Source organism: Myotis nattereri (genome assembly GCF_964212035.1).
Source record: "Myotis nattereri genome assembly, chromosome: 8".
Taxonomy (NCBI): Eukaryota; Metazoa; Chordata; class Mammalia; order Chiroptera; family Vespertilionidae; genus Myotis; species Myotis nattereri.
The window spans coordinates 89,635,573-89,657,457 of record NC_138083.1 but is presented as its reverse complement, the minus strand read 5'-3'; the positions used below and the strand labels follow the sequence as shown (position 1 = coordinate 89,657,457).

Sequence of the window (21,885 nt, the reverse complement as noted above, 5' to 3'; positions counted from 1 at the left end):
TCACAGGCTGGTGCTCTATCCACTGAGCCAAACCAACTAGGGCTAACATTTTTTATTTGAACTTAAACTTAGTCATTTCACTAGGTTTAAGTAGATTATCTAAATCAGTGGTCGGCAAACTCATCAGTCAACAGAGCCAAATATCAATAGTACAACGATTGAAATTTCTTTTGAGAGCCAAATTTTTTAAACTTAAACTATATAGGTAGGTACATTGTTATTAACTTAATCAGGGCACTCCTAAGGCTTAGGAAGAGGCACACTCAAGGGGCCAAAGAGCCGCATGTGGCTCTCGAGCCACAGTTTGCCGACCAGGGATCTAAATCACAGTATTTCTGAAAGGACACTCTATTCCTAGTTTCTTAAGCTGATTACCAAGTCATATGTATTTTTTGTTTTCATCTTAATCACTGAAAACAGCACATAGATTTCCTGTTTAATACTACATTAAATGAGTGGGAAGGTTGAAGAGAAAAAAGCTATTCAGCGTGACCAAATAGCACATTTCACCTGGTAGCATACATACACAAACCTTTAATTCCAACAAATGCGTTATGAGAATAACCCATATATTAGTATTGTTTAGGAGGGCTATTAGTGTAACAATTTCATGTTCACTGCTACAGAAAAAGAAAAACATTGCCAGAAATATTATTATATAAAAAGTGGCAAAAATTATGTCCAACCAGTGTTGCTCAGTGGTTGAGCGTCGACCTGTGAACCGAAATTCCTGGTCAGGCCATATGCCTGGGTTGCAGGCTCCATCCCTAGTAAGGGGCGTGCAGGAGGCACCCGATCGATGATTCTCATCATTGATATTTCTATCTCTCTCTCCCTTACTCTCTGAAATCAATAAAAATATATGTATATTTCAAAATAAAGTTAAATTTTAAAAAAGCAAGTATACACACATGAGTTCTTAAATTGAAATAATACTTTCTAAATACTGGTAACAAGATACTGGGTATTCACTAAGGAAAGGAAAAACAAAGGAAAGTTTTAAAAATATATATGGCAAAAGTGGGTTTTATCTTTCAAGAAGGTCACTTTCACAAAGAGAGAGTAAATTTTCCCTTCAGCCTTTTATTTCCTTAAGGAGCTAATTAAGAAGTCCTCCTTCAGTTACTTTACATGCCAATAAATCAAGGGCAACCTTTCTTTTTTTTTTTTTTCAAATGACATTTTTGTAGAAAGTGGAAAACATAATAGTCTTGTTACTGTAGAGTAACCCAAAATGTCTTCTGTTAACAAAAGACTTCAACATTTAGTGATGATTCTCTCCCTTAATAAATTCTCTTATACTTATTTGGGGATGAAATTAGTACTTTGCCCATACCCCTTTCCACCTCTGTATGTTCTTTCTTTGGAATTTAAAGAGCACCCATGTTATCCCACCAGCTTCTCTGTGCAGAATGCAGTCTGTCTTGGTAAGGAAGGTTAGGAAGGCAGCGAAGGGCCAGAAAAACAACAGGATGGGCTACCCCCAGCCATCCTTCTTGGTTCCCTTTTCGGTGTCAGTGCTCTGAGACATGAAGTTATTACTATTCCCAACAAATGTCTAACAAGGGCTACAGCAGTGAGTTAAACCGAGAGCAACTTGGGTCCTCATTCTACTGAAACCAAAAGTACTTACTGACCCCAAATCTGCAGGTGAAAAAGATCGAATGTCCGAAATATAAGCATCACCTGTAAATCACGTATTTACCCTTCCTAGGTATATACAAAAGCTGAAAGTGCCAGAAAATCACTATCAAACTAAGAAATGTTACAAATAATGTTGGCACTTATGACTATGCAACTTTAGATAAACAGTAGCAGATATACCAAAATTAAATACAGGGTGGAGCAAAAGTAGGTTTACAGTTGTGAGGACACAAAACACAGTTTATTCTTACAGTATTATTTATTGTTATTTTCTTGAAATGACAGAGGATTTATTTTTTAAATATATTTAGAACATTACATAAATATTCTAAACCTAATATTTAGTTGATAAAACAGTTTATTATTTTCCATATGAACAACTGTAAACCTACTTTTGCCCCACCCTGTATATATTCAGAATAAAAATATCCTAATAAAGGAAAGAAATTAAACAATTAAATGTAAAATATTTAATTATATAAATGTATAGCCTCAAAGTAAAGAATATCTGACATTATGATTATCAGAAAACACTGTTTAATACAAAGAATCTTAGTATAAAAGCTACAAAAAACTGAAATCAGAAATCATAAAACTTATGAGCATTTTGCAAATCATAAAAGATCTTAGGTAATAAAAACTAAGAAATACTAACCTTATATTTTCACAACACCCATGAGAACTATTCTTGAGGAGACTATTTCTAATCAAATATTTTCAGAAAAATCAGCAAAAATCAAAGTATTCCAAAGAGATGAGGGTCATGATTATTTACGCCCTACTGTTAAATTTCTAAGACACCACAGTGGAAGATCTTTTAAAAATAAATTGTCCTCTAGTCAAACTATATTCCTTTTGGTCCTCAGTATATCAGGAAAAAATAGTCACTGCCGTTTACTAACTGGATCTAACTGACCCTTGATATTTTACTGTATTTTTTACTCACTATACAGATTATTTACAGAATAAAGGCACAGAAAGAAAGAAAAATAGTAAAATTTTTTTGCAGGACTGTCCAGTAAGTAGTTAGCCACTAGCAACATGTGGCTAGCAAGCACTTGAAATGTGGCTTGTCTGAATCAAGATGTGATATAGATTTCAAAGGCAGTACAAAAAAAGTAAAATTTCCAATTACACGTTGAAATAATATTTTGTATAGTCTGGATTAAGAAAAATATAGTATTAAAATTAATTTCACCTGTTTTTTAACAAGATTTTTTATTGATTTTTAAAGAGAAGAAGGGAGAGGGAGAGAAACAGAGAGAAACATTGATGTAAGAGCGACACACTCATCAGCTGCCTCTTGCACATCCCAAGCAGGGATCGAGCCCACAACCTGGGCATGCATGTGCCCTGACCAGGAATTGAACTAACAACCCTTGGGTGCACAGGACGATGCCCAACTCAGCTACACTGGCCAGGCTTCACGTGTTTTTCAATATTCTTTACTAGAGGCTGGCTGCACAAAAATTTGTGCACGGGGGGGGGGGGGGGGGGGGGTGTCCCTCAGCCCGGCCTGTGCCCTCTCGCAGTCTGGGACACCTCAGGGGATGACCACCTGCTGGCTTAGGCCTGCTCCCCGGGGGGGACTGGGCCTAAGCTGGCAATCAGACATCCCTCTGGCAGCCCGGCAGCCCTCGGGGGATGTCCACTTGCCAGCGGGTAGCAGACCTAAGCTGCACTCAGACATCCTTAGCGCTGCTGAGGAAGCAGGAGAGGCTCCCACCACCATCGCTGTACTGGCAGCCATCAGCCTGGCTTGTGGCTGAGCAGAGCTCCCTCATGTGGGAGCGCACTGACCACCAGAGGGCAGCTCCTGCATTGAGCGTCTGCCCCTGGTGGTCAGTGTGTGTCATAGTGACCAGTCATTCCAAGTCTTTCTGCTGTTAGGGTCAGTTTGCACATTACCCTTTTACTACATAGGATAGAGGCCTGGTGCACAGGTGGGGGCCAGCTGGTTTGCCCTGAAGGGTGTCCTGGATCAGGGTGGGGGTCCCGCTTGGGTGCCTGGCCAGCCTGGGTGAGGGGCTGATGGCTGTTTGTAGCTGGTCACACCCCCTTCAGGGTGGGGGTCCCTACTGGGGTGCCTGGCCAGCCTGGATGAGGGGCTGATGGCTGTTTTCAGGCTGGCCACACCCCCTTCAGTGTGGGGGTCCCCACTGGGGTGCCTGGCCAGTCTGGGTGAGGGGCTGAGGGCCGTTTTCAGGCTGGCCTGCGACTGAAGCTCCCAGCCCCTCCTTTTTTTTTTTTTCTTTTTTTTTTTTATTCTGGGATTTATTTACTTTCTATAACTGAAACTTTGTTGCTAAGAGCCGGTTGCTCCAGCCCTGAGGCCAGGGCCTGCTGAAAGCAGGTATCTGGGGTTTGTTTAGCTTCTATAATTAAAACTTGTTGCTTTCAGAGCTCAGAGCTGGGCTGCGGCAGGCAGGGAACCTTGGCTTCCTCCATCACTGGAGCAAGGAAGCCTCCTGCTCGCTTCAGCTGCGTGGCTGCTGGCCGCCATCTTGGTTTGGTTAATTTGCATATAGTGCTGATTAGCACATGGGAGGCATAGAGAAGGTACGGTTAATTACCATGTTTGTCTATTATTAGATAGGACTGTAGCTACAGAACATTAAAAATTATGTAAGTGGCTCACAATTTTCTACTGGACAGTGCTAGTCTAGAATGCTACTGTTACACTGCCCTCATTTCTGATTTGGCTAATTGTGAAAAATTGTGTCTTCCACTGTCAAATTTATTTTCTTTGCCAATATGGACTAAAAATGAAAGTTCTCTATACTCATCTGCGTTCAAAGGAAAAAAGATGAAAACAAAGATAATGGCTACAAATATGTCTTTATTCTTCCTTTATAACTTCTTGAAAGAAAATGTTGAGACGACTGTTGAAAAGTAGCACCTACACAACCCAAAACTTTCAGTATGTTTCCAATATGCTTCCTTTTTTTTCTGACCTATTTTAACCTTTAAGCAGAAAACCATGAATTAGCAAAAACTGAAAGAAAGCAACTGGTATGAAATGACAAAGATCACAACAAAGAGGAAAGCTATTAGAAGAAACAGATTATTCTTAGATAAAAACATTTTAAAAGGCCACCAATAAAACCAATTTTGGTATGTAAAATAAAAAGATGCAATATACTTTGGGCAACACAAAATTTAAAACTGAAGGGTGATATAGTAGTAATGATTTATTTCACTACTGTATCATCTAGGCAATTTCATCGTTCTTGCACTTTCTTAGTTGACAGTAATTGATAATAATTCACAGGATGATGAAAAATAGCAAAATACTTTAAGATATTGGAAAAATAAGAACACTAAGTTCTTATATTGCACTAGACATTTTAAATAACTGTCATTTTTAAAAGCGTTCTTTATGCTTTTTATTCTTACATAAAAATTTAGGAAAAAATTTTAAAGAATATTTAAACAATCCTCTAAAATAGTGTTTACACATGACTACTCTCCAGAGAAGAAAGTAGGAAAAAACATTCTTCCTTATCAAAACAAGGTGTAACCCAAATTATACTATTCTAAAACAATATCTGGATTTAGAAGATAATGTAAATCAAGAGTAAACAATAAACAATAGATAGGATCGATAACATAAGTTGCACACGCATCACCAGACTGCCTCTGCTTTAGAAAAGTTAGGCAGACATGTTAATTGGGACAAATTTTTTTTTTTTTTTTTTAAGTAGCTGAGTAGAAAAAAGATAATAGGCAAGGAGTAGAGTGAGAACAATCTGGAAAACTCAGACCAATATAGAAAATACCTGTATTTAATGAGGATTCTTTCATTTCCATCAATGTGTCTTTCCAATTACTGTACCAAGGAACACTAGCTTTAATTGACCGATCTGATGAAGAAAACATGGCACTGATAAGCTAGTCTCATGAAGTAAAGATATAACATGTATTTCTTAAATAGAATGGGTAAAAAGTATGCTCACATTAATGGCAAAAATTAAAAGTATTTTTCTAGACATAGAGAATATCTTATTTGAAACGGATGAAATCACTCATACATCTCTAGAGTATCACTGTTATAACGTAATTTTATTATAATGCATTCAGTGCTTCAGCATATCCCATTCCCAGTCTTCAAGACCGACATAGGAGATGTCTTCGATGTAGCTTATCCAAAGCACCGGGGGTTCTTTTTAAAATCTGCCTAAAGGCATCGCCTATAAAGCAGTGCCTCCACCTGTGTTTAAAGACAAACAGCACTCAATCCTTCCTTATGTGGAGTGTTAGCAGGGGCCTGAGAATATAATTAATTTAACTGGATAAACTAAATTTTTAAACTATTACTTTGCAATCATTTTATTAATAGATATTAACATACAGGACATTTTTTAAAAATATATTTTTACTGATTTCAGAGAGGGAGAGAGGGACATTAAATAATGAGAATCATTGATCAGCTGCTTCCTGCATGTCCCCCACGGGGGATGAAGCCCAGATCCTGGGCATGCGCCCTGACCGGGAATTGAACTGTGACCTCCTGGTTCACAGGTTGACACTCAACCACTGAGCCATGCCAGTCAGCTGGATAAAATAATTTCTCACAGCCAAATCATGACCATATTGTTCCTATAAACTATCAAACCACTTTAATACATCATTTAAAAAAATAATAAGCCCACCTCTAGCAGCCAGGCATCAGATTTGAGAAACTTACTCTGGAGAAAATAAATGACCCCATATTAAAGAACTGTGAGTAATAAAAGCAGGGTAACATTCAAGCCTATTACAGTCTCACTACCCAATAGAGAAGACAAGTTTTGTTATGCCCAGTCAGGGTTTTAATGCTTCAATTAGAAACAGAAAATAACGCCACAGGCTCACCGGACATTTGAGGTAAGATTCCAATATGAAAGAGAGATCAAAACAAACTGAAAAATAATACAAATGAGAGAAAAATCGTAAGAGACGAAAACTTAACAATTTATTAATATTCTCAGAATTAAGTTACCACAATAGGAAACAAGAACTACATGCCACAAAAAGAAAAATCAGCCCAGCCGGAGTGGCTCAGTGGTTGAGCGTCAACCTATGAACAAGGAGGTCACAGGTTCCTGGAGAGGGCACATGCCCAGGTTTCGGGCTCAATCCCCAGTGGGGGGCATGCAGGAGGCAGCCAATCAATGATTCTCTCTCATCATTGATGCTTCTTTCTCTCTCTCTCTCTCTCTCTCTCTCGCTCTCGCTCTCTCTCTACCTTCCTCTCTGAAATCAATAAAAAATGTATTTTCTAAAAATGAAAGAAAAACCAAGAGCAAGGGAATATTAAAATTTCAATAGAAGATAGAAAATAAATCAAGGATACCCCCAGAAAGTAAAACATAAAGACCTAAGAGATGGAGATGGACAATATTAGAAGATGAAAACATCAGAGGAATAACTCAGGAAGTCCTACATCCAGCTAACAGTAGTCCTTCTAGAAAGAGCAAAGAAAACAACAAAGAAATTAACAAAGAAAAAGAAAAACACAAGAAATTTCTCAGGATTAAAGATTATGCATGACCAGATTATCAAAAGGGGCTACACAATACAATGAGTGAAAAAGGAGTTAAATCGGGTCCAACATGAAATTTCAAAATAAGCAGAAGAGCTTCTAAAAGTTGAAGGGAATAAGGGGATAAGTATCATAATGGCATACAGTTTCTTTACAATACTAGAAGTTACAGAAGTGAAACAATTCTGTGAGAAATTATTTCTAAATTAGAATATATATAGTGAAATTACCAATCAATAATCAAGTATAAAAGAAAAAAACTTTTCAGACATTCATTTCTCAAAAAAATTACCTTCCCAGCAGTTTCTTAGGAAGGTACTTGGAGATGTCCTTCACCAAACCCAGGAAATATGCCAAAAAAGATATGAATAAGAGACTACAGAGAAGGGAAGGGAAGGAAATCCCAAAGATGACAGTTGTGGAGCAGGCCTTGGACAGCAATCAGTCCAAAATGGAGAAGAATGGTGTTTTGCAACTTTTATTTCATTATCTCCCCCATGAGCCTTTTTCTTTCCTAACTGGTTCTTCCCCCCAAAAAAATACTTTTAAATAATACCACAGATATACTGTGTATCTATTTATGTACCACAGTCCTTTGGAGAGCCACAAACCATTGTAATATCTAGATTTTTTGTCCCCCAACTATCTCTCCCACTGAAGGACATCATTCCCCATGGAGTAGAAGAAGACTTCAGAAAGGCGATCTTTTGATATGGAAAGATAACCATAATAGTCTAAACTTGAAATTATCAATGTAGCTTGCTGTAATTAAAATTAACACAGGAGAAAAATTATGAACATTTAAACAAAATAATTTTACAAATATTTCTATCTATACAAGTATAACCAACTAACTTTGTGACCTAAAACAAACCACTTAAGTTCTTGGTATGTTTACCACAATCTTTAAATATGGTATGCAATTATTTTAAATAAATTAAAATATTATATTACAAATTGCACTGACCTAAAAAGATTATTTTATTAGGCTACTGAAATATCTTGATTAAATGATGTACTTTTAATCTTTTCCCTCTAAAAACCTATCCCCTGTCCCTCTTTTTCATATTGAGTCACACCAAATACTGCTAACTCACTTTACATATTAATATATCATCTCACCCACCAATCTTATCAAAAAAATATTTATCACTAAAGCACTCAGAAAATATTAAATATTTATCCATACATTAATTATAGTACTATTTATTATAGTACTATTTATGTCACAAAAGAATATGTCGTTTTTCATCTACTATTTTTCTTTCATTCAAGAAATATTTATTGCCAAAACCGGTTTGGCTCAGTGGATAGAGCGTCGGCCTGCGGACTGAAGGGTCCCGGGTTCGATTCCGGTCAGGGGCATGTGCCTGGGTTGCGGGCACATCCCCAGTACGGGGTGTGCAGGAGGCAGCTGATCGATGTTTCTCTCTCATCGATGTTTCTAACTCTCTCTCTCCCTTCCTCTCTGTGAAAAATCAATAAAATATATATTTAAAAAAAAAAAAAAAAAAGAAAGAAAGAAATACTTATTATATACATGTTCTAGGCATTACTTTAGGTGCTAGGAGTAAAATAAAGAGCCAAAGTCCATGCCTTCATGGAGCATCTATTAGCTTCACAAGTAGAACTATAAATCAATTTTATTATGAAAAAATAAAATCATGTAATTCAGTTTCAATGGCTGCCTACTCATCTAGCTATAATAATAAAAGCATAATATGCTAATTAGACCAGAGGACCTTCAGGATGAAGCCGGGGCTGTGAGGGAAGCCAGTGCCAGCAGCCAGGGGAAGGAAGGCCTACTCTTGCATGAATTTCGTGCATCGGGCCTCTAGTTTGATTATAACTTCCTTAGAAGCAGTAACTGCTATTTTCAACATTGTATTCCAGATCTATCATTCAGTAAGCAGGTAAGCGTTTGTTAAATGAGTTCCAAGTTACAGAATTTACTGTTTCTAAAAAAAAAAAATTCCTTTTAAAAATAATAAACCTTATTACATACCACTGATGTTGAGGTCATAATCTCCGGCCGTAATCACATTAGCTACTAGTCCATCCGCAGGCTGACTGCCAGAAACAACATCACTCAAAAGCTTCCGAATGGCTCCAGGCTGAGGCGGTTGGGTGATGATGTTGCTTACTGCTATCTTCAAATTTTTTATTATGTGAAGCTGATTATTAGGATCTCTCATATGAACTTTAGGGGGAAAAAAAAACATGAAATTAATTCTACACAATTCATAACAACCCAACTATAACAACAATAAAAAAAATTGGGTTAATGTTTTACAAACAAAAAGGATGATCAAATCAGAAACCAGAAATTCCTAGTGGAAGAGTCTTCCATAAATACAACTGACTTACAACATTCTCATATAAAAAAAGGGTTAGCCAGACAGTCTAACCTTCTCTCGCAATGCTACTGCTCATGTCCCTACAGTTAAGTATTTTCCTTCTTCCTGTTTGGAGTTGCCAGGGACCAACCACCATACATGCCACGTTGCTAATTCTCACCTCACACTAAGGCTGTCCAGAGCAGTGTGAAGTCTGTGATATCAATGCTGAAAATAGTAAAGGGGAAGAAAGGGGAGCTAAATGGTGCATTGGGGATTCCTCTACTTCCCAAAGTGTGCTTCCTGCATTCTCGGCCACTATTGTACTATCATAAAAATCCCGGGATGTTGATAGTGGGAAGGCACTAGAACAGAAGGTATACAGAAACTCTCTATTCTTTCTGCTCAATTTTGCTGTGAACCTAAAACTGCACTAAAAAATAAAGCGTATTTTAAAAAATCAACACCCAAATCCCTTCTCCCATCCCTAATAGCTCTTGCCGCTACCCTGTTACAGGTCTTGCCTCAAGTCCATGGGATTTATAACCAGTGGCTCAGAGTGTCAGGCCAAGATGTAGGTTCTTAGGAGATTATACCGAGACAGTATCCACAGTGCACAGTACGAAATGTGAGCATATCTTTTCATAAAATATATTCAAGCAGTTTCTGGAGAAGTATTAGAACAGCCCATTATATTAAGGTCCAATTTTTGAAGTCAGACTCTTTTTTCTTTAGAAAATACCTTTTTATTTACTTCAGAGAGGAAGGGAGAGGGAGAGAGAGATAGAAACATCGATGAGAGAGAATCATTGATCTGCTACCTCCTGCTAAGGATCGAGCCTGTAACCCGGGCATGTGCCCTTGGCCGAAATCAAACCCGGGACCCTTCAGTCGGAGGCTGACGCTCTATCCATTGAGCCAAATCAGCAACGGCTGGAGTCAGACTTTATTTTAATCCCAACCCACCACTTATTAACCAGGTTACCCTAAATAACTTTTAACTTTTCTGTTCTTCAATTTCCTCACCTGTAACGTGACTAAAACCTACTTCACAGCGTTTTAAAGATGTACGTGGGATATTGTTGGATGAGATAGTAAATGTAAAGCACTGAGCCCCATGCCTGGCACATACATAATCATGTAGTGAAGTGTTCAAGAGGTGATGCAGGCAGCAGGTATAACACACTATTATAAGAACATCATGAATCACTGTATACAAATAAGAGGCAACTCTGGAAAACTGGCTTTGGATACCTACCCATAAAAAATAACACTTTTGCCGAAACCGGTTTGGCTCGGTGGATAAAGAGTCTGCCTGCGGACTCAGGGTCCCAGGTTCGATTCCGGTCAAGGGCATGTGCCTTGGTTGCGGGCACATCCCCAGTAGGGGGTGTGCAGGAGGCAGCTGATTGGTGTTTCTCTCTCATCCACGTTTCTCTCTGTCCCTCTCCCTTCCTCTCTGTAAAAAATTAATAAAATATATTAAAAAAATAAATAAATAAAATAACACTTTTATTCCCAATGGAAAATGCTTTATACTAAACTTTTAATTTCAGGCCTGCCTAAATTTTAAATAAGGTTACATCTGTAAAAACTGTCTTCCTAAATTTCCTGTGAACCTCTATTGATTTCTAAACTTTTAATTAAAAAAAAATAAAACAAAATTTTATAAAAACTATATGGAATAAATATGTGCACTTGTATTATAAATATATGTACAAAAGTACAAATAAAATACATGCAAATTCCATTATAATGGTTGCCTATGAAGGAAGGAAATGAGACCAAGGAAAGGTTTAAAGGTGACTTCAAGGGTATCTCTAATGTTTGGTTTCTTTTCAAAGGAAAGAAAAAGACACAAAGTAAATATGATAAGAAGGTTAATATTTGTTGGTTCTGGGTAGTGGGAAGCTGGATGTTTCTTGTATTCTCTGCATTCTTCTGTAACTGTTTATTTTTTCTAACTTAAACACACACAGAGCTCTCTCCCTAATTAAACTTCCCAGCTAGTCTAACTATGAAACAGAGAAACCAAAAAACAAGAAAATACTATGGTACATTTCTGACATTTTTAGAAACAAGTATTTTCCTTAAAGTCAGTTCATAATTGTTGAATAACGTGAGTAGCCATGTGTGTATTAAACCTCTCTCAAGCCCAGCCAGTGTGGCTCAGTGGTTCAGCGTGGAACGTATGAATCAGGAGGTCTGGTTCAATTCCGATATAGACACATTCCCAGTGGGGGGCATGCAGGAAGCCAGCAATCAATGATTCTCATCATGTTTTTTATCTCTCTCTCCCTTCCTCTCTGAAATCAATAAATATATATATTAAATATATATATATATATAAACCTCTCTCAAAGTTGTAAATTGGCCAGATATCTTTTAGTATTCATAAGTATTAACACAAAAAGGATGCTCTAGTTTTGCACTATATTCAGAATGGGCTTATCAGTTAGGTAACCCTACTAATAAATCCAGAAATGAGTTAACAGGTGTGGCAGCCAGTCTCTGAAATGGCCCCCAATGATCCTGACATTTCCTGTTACACACACTTGTGTCACCTCCCACATCCTAGGGTTGCTATGTGTGACCAACTGCACACAGCAAAAGCAATGGTATAGCACTTCTGAGATAAGGTTATAAAGAGCACAGCTTCTATCCTGGTTCTCTCTCTCTGATCACTCCCCCTGGATGAAGCTAACTGCCATGCCACAGCAACTCAGGGAGCCTATGGACAGGCCCACATGGCACAGAACTGAAGTCTCAGGCCAATATCAGTGAGGAAGTGAGACTTGCCAGCAACCATGAGTGAGCTGGGAAGAGGATCCTCAAGCCCCAGATGACTGTAGCTCTTGCTGACAGCTCCACTTCAAGAGAGACCCTGAGCCAAAAGCATCCAGCTAAGCCACTCCGATTGCTGAGAAACAATAAATGTTTTTGTTTCTAAGGTACTAAGTTTGGGGGTCATTTGTTACATGATAATAGAAACAGGAATATCACAACATAAGAGCTAATTATAATTAAGAGAAATCTCTTAAATTCAAAAGCTTCAGAACTAAATTATATCAAGGTTTTGTTAAGATTATAACTGCACTGCCCTAACGGGTCTGGCTCAGTGGATAGAGCGTCGGCCTGAGGACGAAAGGGTCCCAGGTTCAATTCCGGCCAAGGACATGTACCTTGGTTGCAGGCACATCCCTAGTAGGGAGTGTGCAGGAGGCAGCTGAATCGATGTTTCTGTCTCTCTATTCCTCTCCCTTCCTCTCTGTAAAAAATCAATAAAATATATATTTAAAAAAGATTATAACTGCACAAAAGGAGACTATCTATATATAAAAAAGGCTAAGCAACCATCCAACTGTCCAGTACCTATGATGCGCACTGACCACCAGGGGGCAGATGCTCAACGCAGGAGCAGCTGAGCTGCGGGGACCTGGCAGCAGCAGAACTTCGCAGAGTGCCCTCTGGCACTCCAGGACCCCGTGGGGAATGTCAGAGAGCTGGTTTCAGCAGAATCCCCGCAGGCCACCTGCCAGAGGGACCCCACTCACTCCCCAGACTGCAGGAGATTGGCAGTTGGGTCTCCAGCCCATCTCGCCCAGACACGCCCCGCCGGCTACCTTCTAATTAATGTCCTTTCAATGTGCACAAATCCATGCACCAGGTCACTAGTATATCATATAACATCTCAGTTTCAAAATGAAATTCAACAGTGTGGTGATTTCTGGAAAAGGGGAAAGGGGTGTGAAAGAGGATATAGGAAGGATAAATGAGGATGGAAGAGAAATAAAAAAAAGTCAATAAAATTCCATTAAAGTTAAAAAAATGAAATTCAAATCTACCATTTTCTTAATTTTATAGGTTACCAGATCGTATCTTGAATACTTTACTATGAAGTAATATTTCCCAGTATATGCTGCTCTATGGAATACTGCTTCCTCAAGAAAGTTAAGAGCTTGTTTCTGAAAAATTGATCCCATGTTCAAATAAACTTGGGAAATAAAAAATAGTATATATCTAAGAAAAAGGTATTATGGAAATAATAAAACTTGAAACAGCCTTTGCCTAATGGGCCAGGGAATAAGAACAAGTTTTTAATTTAATTTAGATGGGGTCATCTAGATTTATAGAGAAGGCAAAGTCCTAAAATCTGGTTTTTCAGATAAAAATTAAGTCATTTTTATGCATTCATTGGTTTTTTTTTTATTTACTGTTGACAGTATCGCAGATGTCCACCATTTTTCCCTCCTCTGCCCCACCCCGCCCAGCCCCCTCATTAAGATCTTTTTAACCCTCACCCGTGTGGCTCAATTGGTTGCAGTGGAGCCCCAACACACCAAAAGGTGACCAGATCAATTCCCAATCAGAGCACATACCCAGGTTGTGGGTTCGATCCCAGGTCTGGGCACCTGCCAGAAGCAACCAACTGATGTTTTTCTTTTTCTCTCCCTCTCCCTTCCTCTCTCTCAAATGAATAAAAACATATCCTCCAAAAAAAAAAAAAAAAGGCACAAAACACCATATCCTCAAGTGAGGATTTTTGTAAATGATTGTTTAATACTGATTATATATTGAAATAACATTTTGGAAATACTGGGTTAAATAAGATGCATATCAGTCATTAAAACTAATGTCACCTGCTTCTTTTCACTTTTTTATCACGGGAACACTAAATGATTTTAAATTATATACGTGACTCACATTATATCTCTGTTGGACAGTGCTGCTGCCCAGTATGAGTGAGTAATTCTAAATATGCCAGGATGCCCTGGCCGGCTTGGCTCAGTGGATAGAGCGCCGGCCTGCGGACTGAAGGGTCCCGGGTTCGATTCCAGCCAAGGGCACATGCCTGGGTTGTGGGCTCCATCCCCAGTGTGGGGTGTGCAGGAGGCGGCCGATCGATGATTCTCTCTCATCATTGATGTTTCTACCTCTCTCCTTCTCCCTTCCTCTCTGAAATCAATAAAGAAATATATTAAAAAAAAATAAAAAAATATGCCAGGAGGTAAGATGACCACCTGTCTGGAGTCACAGGGCGCCTGTGTAAATCTCTCCCACTTGTAAGACCGGGCACGTCGGCTCCCTGCCTCCCCCGTGTCCTCAAATGTGCAATGAGGACACCACTATCTGCCCCATGGAGCTCCTAAGGACGACAGGAGGAAAGCTTCGGAAAACAGGTATCGGGTACTGGCATTATTACTTATTCACCGCGCAGGAGAGCGCGCACGCCTCTCACAGCCCTGAAGAATGTAGGGCACTTGGCTGTTCCTGTGGACTCGGTGCAGCCCCGGAGGCGCTGGCCACGGCGCAGGCCGACGGGACCCGAGGGCTCCCAAAAGCTGTGCGGACCCTTCCCTGCCCTTCCAATGCTAACTAAAGGGGAACCGACAGGCACTGCCCGCCCGGAGCGTGGCCTGCGGCAGGTTGTGGCTCCGCTCCGCGCACAGGTGCCCACAACCACATCCCCATCATCGCTGCGTCCACGTGCACAGCCGCGCTGCATGAAGCCCTGGCTTCCCACGCACTTCCCTAGGTTCCGTGTGCGAAGTACAGATGAAGGCACTGGATAATCACACCTGGGGTTTTGTTACACCTATTTTTTTTCTCTCCCCCTAATAAAGACTCTAAGCTGCAGCGGTTCTCAACCTGTGGGTCGCGACCCCTTTGGCGGTCGAACGACCCTTCCTTCCACAGGGGCCGCCTAAGACCAGCCTGCAGATCAGATATTTCCATGACGATTCATCACAGCAGCAACATGACAGTGATGAAACAGCAACGAAAATAACTTTATGGTTGGGTCACAACAGGAGGAACTGTAGTTAAAGGGCCAGAAGGTTCAGAACCACTGCAGTCTAAAGCTGTAAAAAATCAGGTACCTCCTCAATAAAAGCCACATTTCTACTAATGATTTAATTTCGATCTGAAACACCAAATTTTAGGGCTTTCCCTTCCCTATACATCTAGATGACTCCGTCCAGACTCAATGAACCATTTCTTCTTCCTCCCTGGCCCATTAGGCAGAGGCTGTGTCAAGTTCTATTATTTCCATAACACTTCTTTTATTTTCTGGAGAAGTAAAATATGATAGAGGAATATAAGAAAAAGTTAAAGTTTTCGAAGAAAACAAAAAAGCAAAATAAGCAAACAGGAGCTGAGAAAGAGAGGCGCCTCGCTGCTGTTCAAAGCCAGTCCCCCGCGTGCCGTCTGACAGCCGGGCCGGCTCCGCGCCTCCGCTCCGGACCGTCCTCGCCTCCGACAGCTCCCCGCCCCCGCGGCGGCTCCCGCTTCCGTGACAGGAACCACCGAACAGGCGGCAGGTGCGAGGCGGGAAGGAAGCGGCGGAGGGACTGAGGGGAGGACGGCGCGGCCCCGACAGGCTCCCTCCCGGCCCCGCCGCCCAGCACGCGCCGCCCTCCGGGCTGTAAACATCGCCCTCGCCCCGCCCGCCCCCGGCCCCGCGCGCCGACGCTCCGGGGGCCGGGAGAGGACCACGTACCCTCGGAAGTGAGGCGGGTGAAGGGCTTCAGCAGCTCCGCGAAGCTCAGGTGGTTGAGGCGAGTGAGGCGCTCGGCGTCGTCGCTGCACAGCGCGGCGACACAGGGCACGAAGGAGTCCGGGATGAGCTCCTGCACCGACTGCACGCACTGGGCCATCGCTCACGGCCGCCGCCCGCCGGCCTAGCCCGGCCGGGCGGGGCCCCGCAGGGAAGCCTCGAGACCAACCCGAGGACCCGACTCCGCCGTCTCGGCGCCCGGGGCCCACGCCGCCGACCCCGCCCCGTCACCGTCGCTCCTCCGCGCTCGCCACGGCGGCTCACGTCCCACCCATGAGGCGGACACGCCGACGAGCCCCGGGGAGTCCTTCCGACCGCGAAACCTCGGTCACGGCCCGACCGGAACCGCCATGTTGAGGCCGAACCCTGACCCACCGGCAGAACTAGTCCCGACGGCCCCCGCGCCCGCCCCTCACGTGACGGCGTTGAAGGAGGCAGTGGGGGCGGGGAAAGAGCGGAGGAGAAGGAAGTGGGGAGCGGCGGAAGCCGATTGGACGCTAGCACCGGAAGTCGTGTGGCGGCTGGCACCCTCCCGCTGGGCGGGGTTGGGGCGGGGCTACAGGCGTGGTAGGCGGGGCTACGGGCGTGGTGGGCGGGGCCAGGCGAGGCGATAGGCGGTGTTACCGCCGCTTAACTCGCAGGGTCTCGGCGGAGCCCAGCGCGGTGTGGGGCCCCCGGGCGGGCCCCCGCGGAGGATCCACGCTGTCCCAGTGGCAAAGGCACCGCCCACCTTCCACGCCCCCCGGCCTCTGTGGGACCCCAAAGGCTCTCTGGGAAACTAGGTAAACGGTGTTCTGCTCGCTCGCCTAGCCCTGCCCGGCCCTTCCCACGCTCCCGGTGCAGCGGCGAGGGCACCTGCTCCCTGGAGGGGGTGCTGCCCCGCCCTCACTCACTACCCCCTGCCCCCCACACTCTCACACCAGCCCGGGGCGTGGGGGTCCCCTGGAGCGGCCTGATGAGGCCACGCGTCGTTTGACCACAGCCTGCCTTTTGGAAACACAGTGACACGAATGCGAACTGAACCCGAGAACAGCCCTGCGTGCCCTGCAGTTAACGGGGTGGAGGGGAACGCCCTGCGCCTGCGGTGCTGCGGGGGCTGTGAGGCCCTGGACCGGCTTCCATCCCTGGCTTCCATTTTTACAGACTGTTCCTCTGAATGGGTAGAAGGGAACGGGATGAATTTTACCATAGCGTTACTCAGTTGTCTGCATTGCTTCTGAATTATGGGCCAAAAGCATAAGGCAAGGGAAAATGCCATGTTCCATGGCGGTTTATGGTGCCTTGATATAAAGGAGGTTTCCCCAACAGCAGGAACGCAAATTGTCGGATTGTTTGACCCCGTGAGGTCTGTGCGATGGTAGGAACGTAGGACAGGTGAGACGTATGACTTCCTTCTGTAAACTGAGGAATGGTAACGACATGGCCGCTTTAGCCGCAGATCAGTTGTGAAAAGGTAATACCTGCACGTTGAGGATACGGAAATTAATTTTCTTTTTTTTTTTTTAAATATATTTTATTGATTTTTTACAGAGAGGAAGGGAGAGAGATAGAGAGTTAGAAACATCGATGAGAGAGAAACATCGATCAGCTGCCTCCTGCACATCTCCCACTGGGGATGTGCCCGCAACCCAGGTACATGCCCTTGACCGGAATCGAACCTGGGACCTTTCAGTCCGCAGGCCGACGCTCTATCCACTGAGCCAAACCAGTTTCGGCCGGAAATTAATTTTCTTAAAACTATCCGTGCCAGAGCACCTCTTGGAAATTTTTCTTGCATCCCCGGAGGTACATAAGTTCCCTTTTGAATACCTCTGATGCCATTCCCTTGCATTTTATAATGTAAGAATCTCATGCAATTGAATGTGATGAGTTAAAAGATACATATTTTTAGAAACAGGGTTCCTAAAGGCAAGCGTACTACTTTATCTGGTGCTCAATTCAAAAAGTAAAAAGGCGATTTATTTTTTACACTAAAGATAAAACAAGCTGTGTTACATTTTTTTAAAATATATTTCTGTTGATTTCAGAGAGGAAGGAAGAGGGAGAGAGAGATAGAAACATCAATGATGAGAGAGAATCATTGATTGGCTGCCTCCTGCACGCCCCCCTACTGGGGATCAAACCCAAAACCCAGGCATGTGCCCTTGTCCGGAATCGAACCTGGGACCCTTCAGTCTGCAGGCCAAAGATCTATCCATTGAGCCAAACCAGCTAGGGCTGTATTACATTTTTAAAGAAGGATCTTTAAGGGCAATTTAGCTTAAATTTATTTTCTTGAGATATAATTCACCCCTTTATAGTATACAATCCAGCGGTTTTTAGTATAGTCAGAAAGTTGTACAACCATTACTCCTGTCTAATTCCGGAACATTTTCATCACCACCAAAGAAACCTGATACCCATTCCCAGTCACTCTCCACCTGTCTGTAGATTTACTTATTCTGTGCATGTCATATAAGTAGAATCATACAACATGTGTCTTTGTGTTTGAACCTTCATGTGTCCAAGGCTCCTCCATGTTGTGATAATATGAATCAGTACTTCATTCCTTTTTCGTGGCTGAGCTTAAGTGATCTTCTGCTTGGACTTTACCATCTCCCAGCACATTCACACACAGGGTTTTCCGTGAGTCATTCACTGTAAAAATCCATTTATTTCCCAGTTAATCCAAGGTGTCCATTTCCTCAGGTGCTGCTCTCATTAAACGTCAGAGCTGAGTCACTGACACATTGGGAAACATGGACTGATGGTGTAACAGCAAACTGTAGAAAGGGCATTCAACAATTTCCCTCGCATCCCATTGGCTCCAGTGAGCCTATTGGCCACACCTATCTCCAAAGGAGACCGGAAGACATGGGTTCGGAGGGGCTCATGAAGAGGAGGAAAACGAATATGGGATAACAGTCCAGGGTCCCCAGCACACTGTATTAAGAGGGAGGTACCCTGAGGAAGGTATTTGCGTGGGGCCAAAGATACCACACTGCTCTCGCGTCTCTGACTCCTCCAGACACTGGCTCTTTTTGCATCCATGTCCTCTGGACCATTCTCTGTGTCCAGGACAAACTCGGTGCTATGACTGGCCAGGCCTTGGCCATGTGCACACCCTCAAGGCCGAGAGGACAGCTTCTATGACTGAAAGAAAGGAAGCTTGCTGGACTAAATAAGACAAGAAATTAAGGATCTGTGTTCCAAGTACTGAAGGTGAGGCTCAGCTTTCTTCTTCACCAAAATCAAAGAATCCTATAGAATGTCAATGGGCTTACATGCTGTGTTAGCAAATGTTCATGATTTGTTTTATTTTGTACATATAATAAGACTGTTGGCTGGTGTGGTCAGTTTTAAACAGCACAGACATTGAAACCAGAAGCATCTGGATTTAAAAGCAGTTCTACCACTTGTGAATAAAAATAATGTCATCATTACCGATACACATGTATCAAGCATGGTACATTATATACATTGTCCCCTACTTCTGTTTCTCACACAAACCCTCAAAAGGATGTGTCACCAGCTTTCAGATGTAGAAACGGTAGCACAAAGCCGTTGATTAACTTGCGGAAAGATAGTCAGCACGGGAGCCATAAACAGCCAGCTTGGTTTTTAACCCTGGAGACTTGATAAGTACGATAAATTGCTTTTCCATGTTTCCTTGCTTTGAAAGCACCTAGAGAAATTTTAGTTTGCAATAGTATTATCTGTGACTTTTTATCAAGTTACTTATCTTTTCTGAGCCTCGCTTTCTTTATCTGTAAGCTTAGAAATTTGGGGTTTGAATATTTCTTGTGTTTGTTTCAACGTGAAGATCTGAGAATATAACATTCTTTCCACTGTTATTAAATTTCACTGTGTTAACAGTAGATGGTGCTATTGAGTACTGGCTTTAAAACCCAATAAAACAATTCTAATTACTAAATACATTTCTTCAAAGGAGACACCTACTCAGAGAATGGGAGGTCAGGGGGTGCCCAGAAAAGTTGCATGTTAAAGTGTGTTAAGCTGGAAAATGTCTTGTTATGCTACTTTAAAACACTAAAAAAGAAAGGTTTAAGTATATAATCTGCATATTGGCCCATACTTTATTTTATTTACTGTACTGGATGTTTTAAGACAACTTATTAACATTAATATTCTGATTACAAAAGATGACATCTATTTCTCAATTATATTAAGAATGAATCATAACCATAATTTTGCATTCTAAAGCCCATAATTTTATTTTATACTTATAGGTATTTAACCTCCATATATAGCTTCCTCTAATTTAATCTGCAGCAAGTAAAAATATATATTTTCACTCATACTTCTAAGATGGGGGGAGGGTGCATGGAAATATTGAACATCTCAACTGCAAACAGTTTATAAATACTTTATTTCTCAAGATTTGATCTAAAAATAAATACAGGCCCGGCCAGCTTGGCTCAGTGGTTGAGTGTCAACCTATGAACCAGGTCAGGGTTCGATTCCCAGTCAGGGCACATGCTCCATTGTGGGCTCAATCCCCAGTGTGGGGTGTGCAGGAGGCAGCCAATCAATGATTCTCATCATTGATGTTTCTATCTCTCTATAGTTGCATGCCATATTGATTACTATCATAGCCCCTTGATTTCCTATTTAGGAAAAGTTGCAATATTATTTTGAATGTGAGATAACAGTCCTAGAGAGGTAAAATAATTTTTCCAAAGGTTATAAGCCTACTTAGGCACACAACTAGTAAAAGCTTCCCAATTTCCTGACTTCCAGTCTCAAGCACTTTTCATTATACTTTTCTCAGTTTATATATTAACTAAATTTTATATATTAACTAAATCAGTTTCTTTTGATTTAAGAAATTAATTAGAGCAACAAGTATTGTTTTAATGAGTACTTCCTTTTTTTTTTAGAGGGGGGAAAGGGAGAGAGAGAAAAAGAAACATCGATCGCTTGGGTCCCATATGCACCCTGACCAGGGATTGAACCCACAACCCAGATATGTGCCCTCACCAGGAATCGAACTGGTGACCTGGTGCATAGGACGACCATCAACCAACTGAGCCACACCAGCCAGGACTAATGAGTACTTCTTTGTAAATATTCTTAATTCTAATACATTAAAAATTATTTTAGCTACACAAAAATAACAGGGATAGTTATAGCTGCTAATCAGTACCCAAAAGCTATTTATTTTTTTAGCTAACTAGCTATGCAAGTTAAATATATGTGTGTGCGTGTGTGTGTGTGTGTGTATGCAATTTGAAAAAAAAATTAAAAAGACCTAAACACATGGAATGACATCTCATGTTCATGGATCAGAAGACTTAACATCATTAAATGGGTATTATACTAAATGAGTAAGTCAGAAAGGACAAATGCCATATTATTTCACTTAAATGGGCAATAAAAAAACAAACAAATCAAACAAAACAAAAACAGACTCATAGATACAGAGAACAAACTGAAGGTTGCCAGAGGGCAGGGAGGTGGGGGAATTGGAAAAAAAAAAAATGAAGGAGAATAAGAGGTACAAACCACCAGTTATGAAAAATAAGTCATATGGATGTAATGCACAGCATTGGGAAAATAGTCAATATTATCATAATAAGTCTGTATGGTGACAGATGGTTACTAGAATTACTGTGGTGATCACATCATCCTATATAATAAAAGGGTGATATGCAAATTGACCCTAACAGCAGAACGACTGGGAATGACTGGTCACTATGACACACACTGACCACCAGGGGGCAGACGCTCAATGCAGGAGCTTCCCCCTGGTTGTCAGGGTGCTCCCACAGCGGGAGCTCTGCTCAGCCACAAGACAGGCTGATGGCTGCCAGTACAGCGGTGGT

The 21,885-nt window shown here is 41.8% G+C and overlaps 1 protein-coding gene across 2 annotated transcripts in view; it reads right to left on the bottom strand.

Annotated features, from left to right (window-relative positions):
• TRAPPC8 (trafficking protein particle complex subunit 8) overlaps positions 1 to 16,160 on the bottom strand; it is a gene marked incomplete at its 5' end in the record, with an annotated part of 72,676 nt that extends 56,516 nt beyond the window's left edge. For both annotated transcript variants that reach the window (XM_081097593.1, XM_081097594.1), the window contains 2 exons: positions 9,174 to 9,368; positions 16,004 to 16,160. In XM_081097593.1, coding sequence (XP_080953719.1) covers positions 9,174 to 9,368; positions 16,004 to 16,160 — 352 coding nt within the window. The remainder of the gene's footprint in view (positions 1 to 9,173; positions 9,369 to 16,003) is intronic.
• Between the last annotated feature and the right edge of the window lie 5,725 nt (positions 16,161 to 21,885).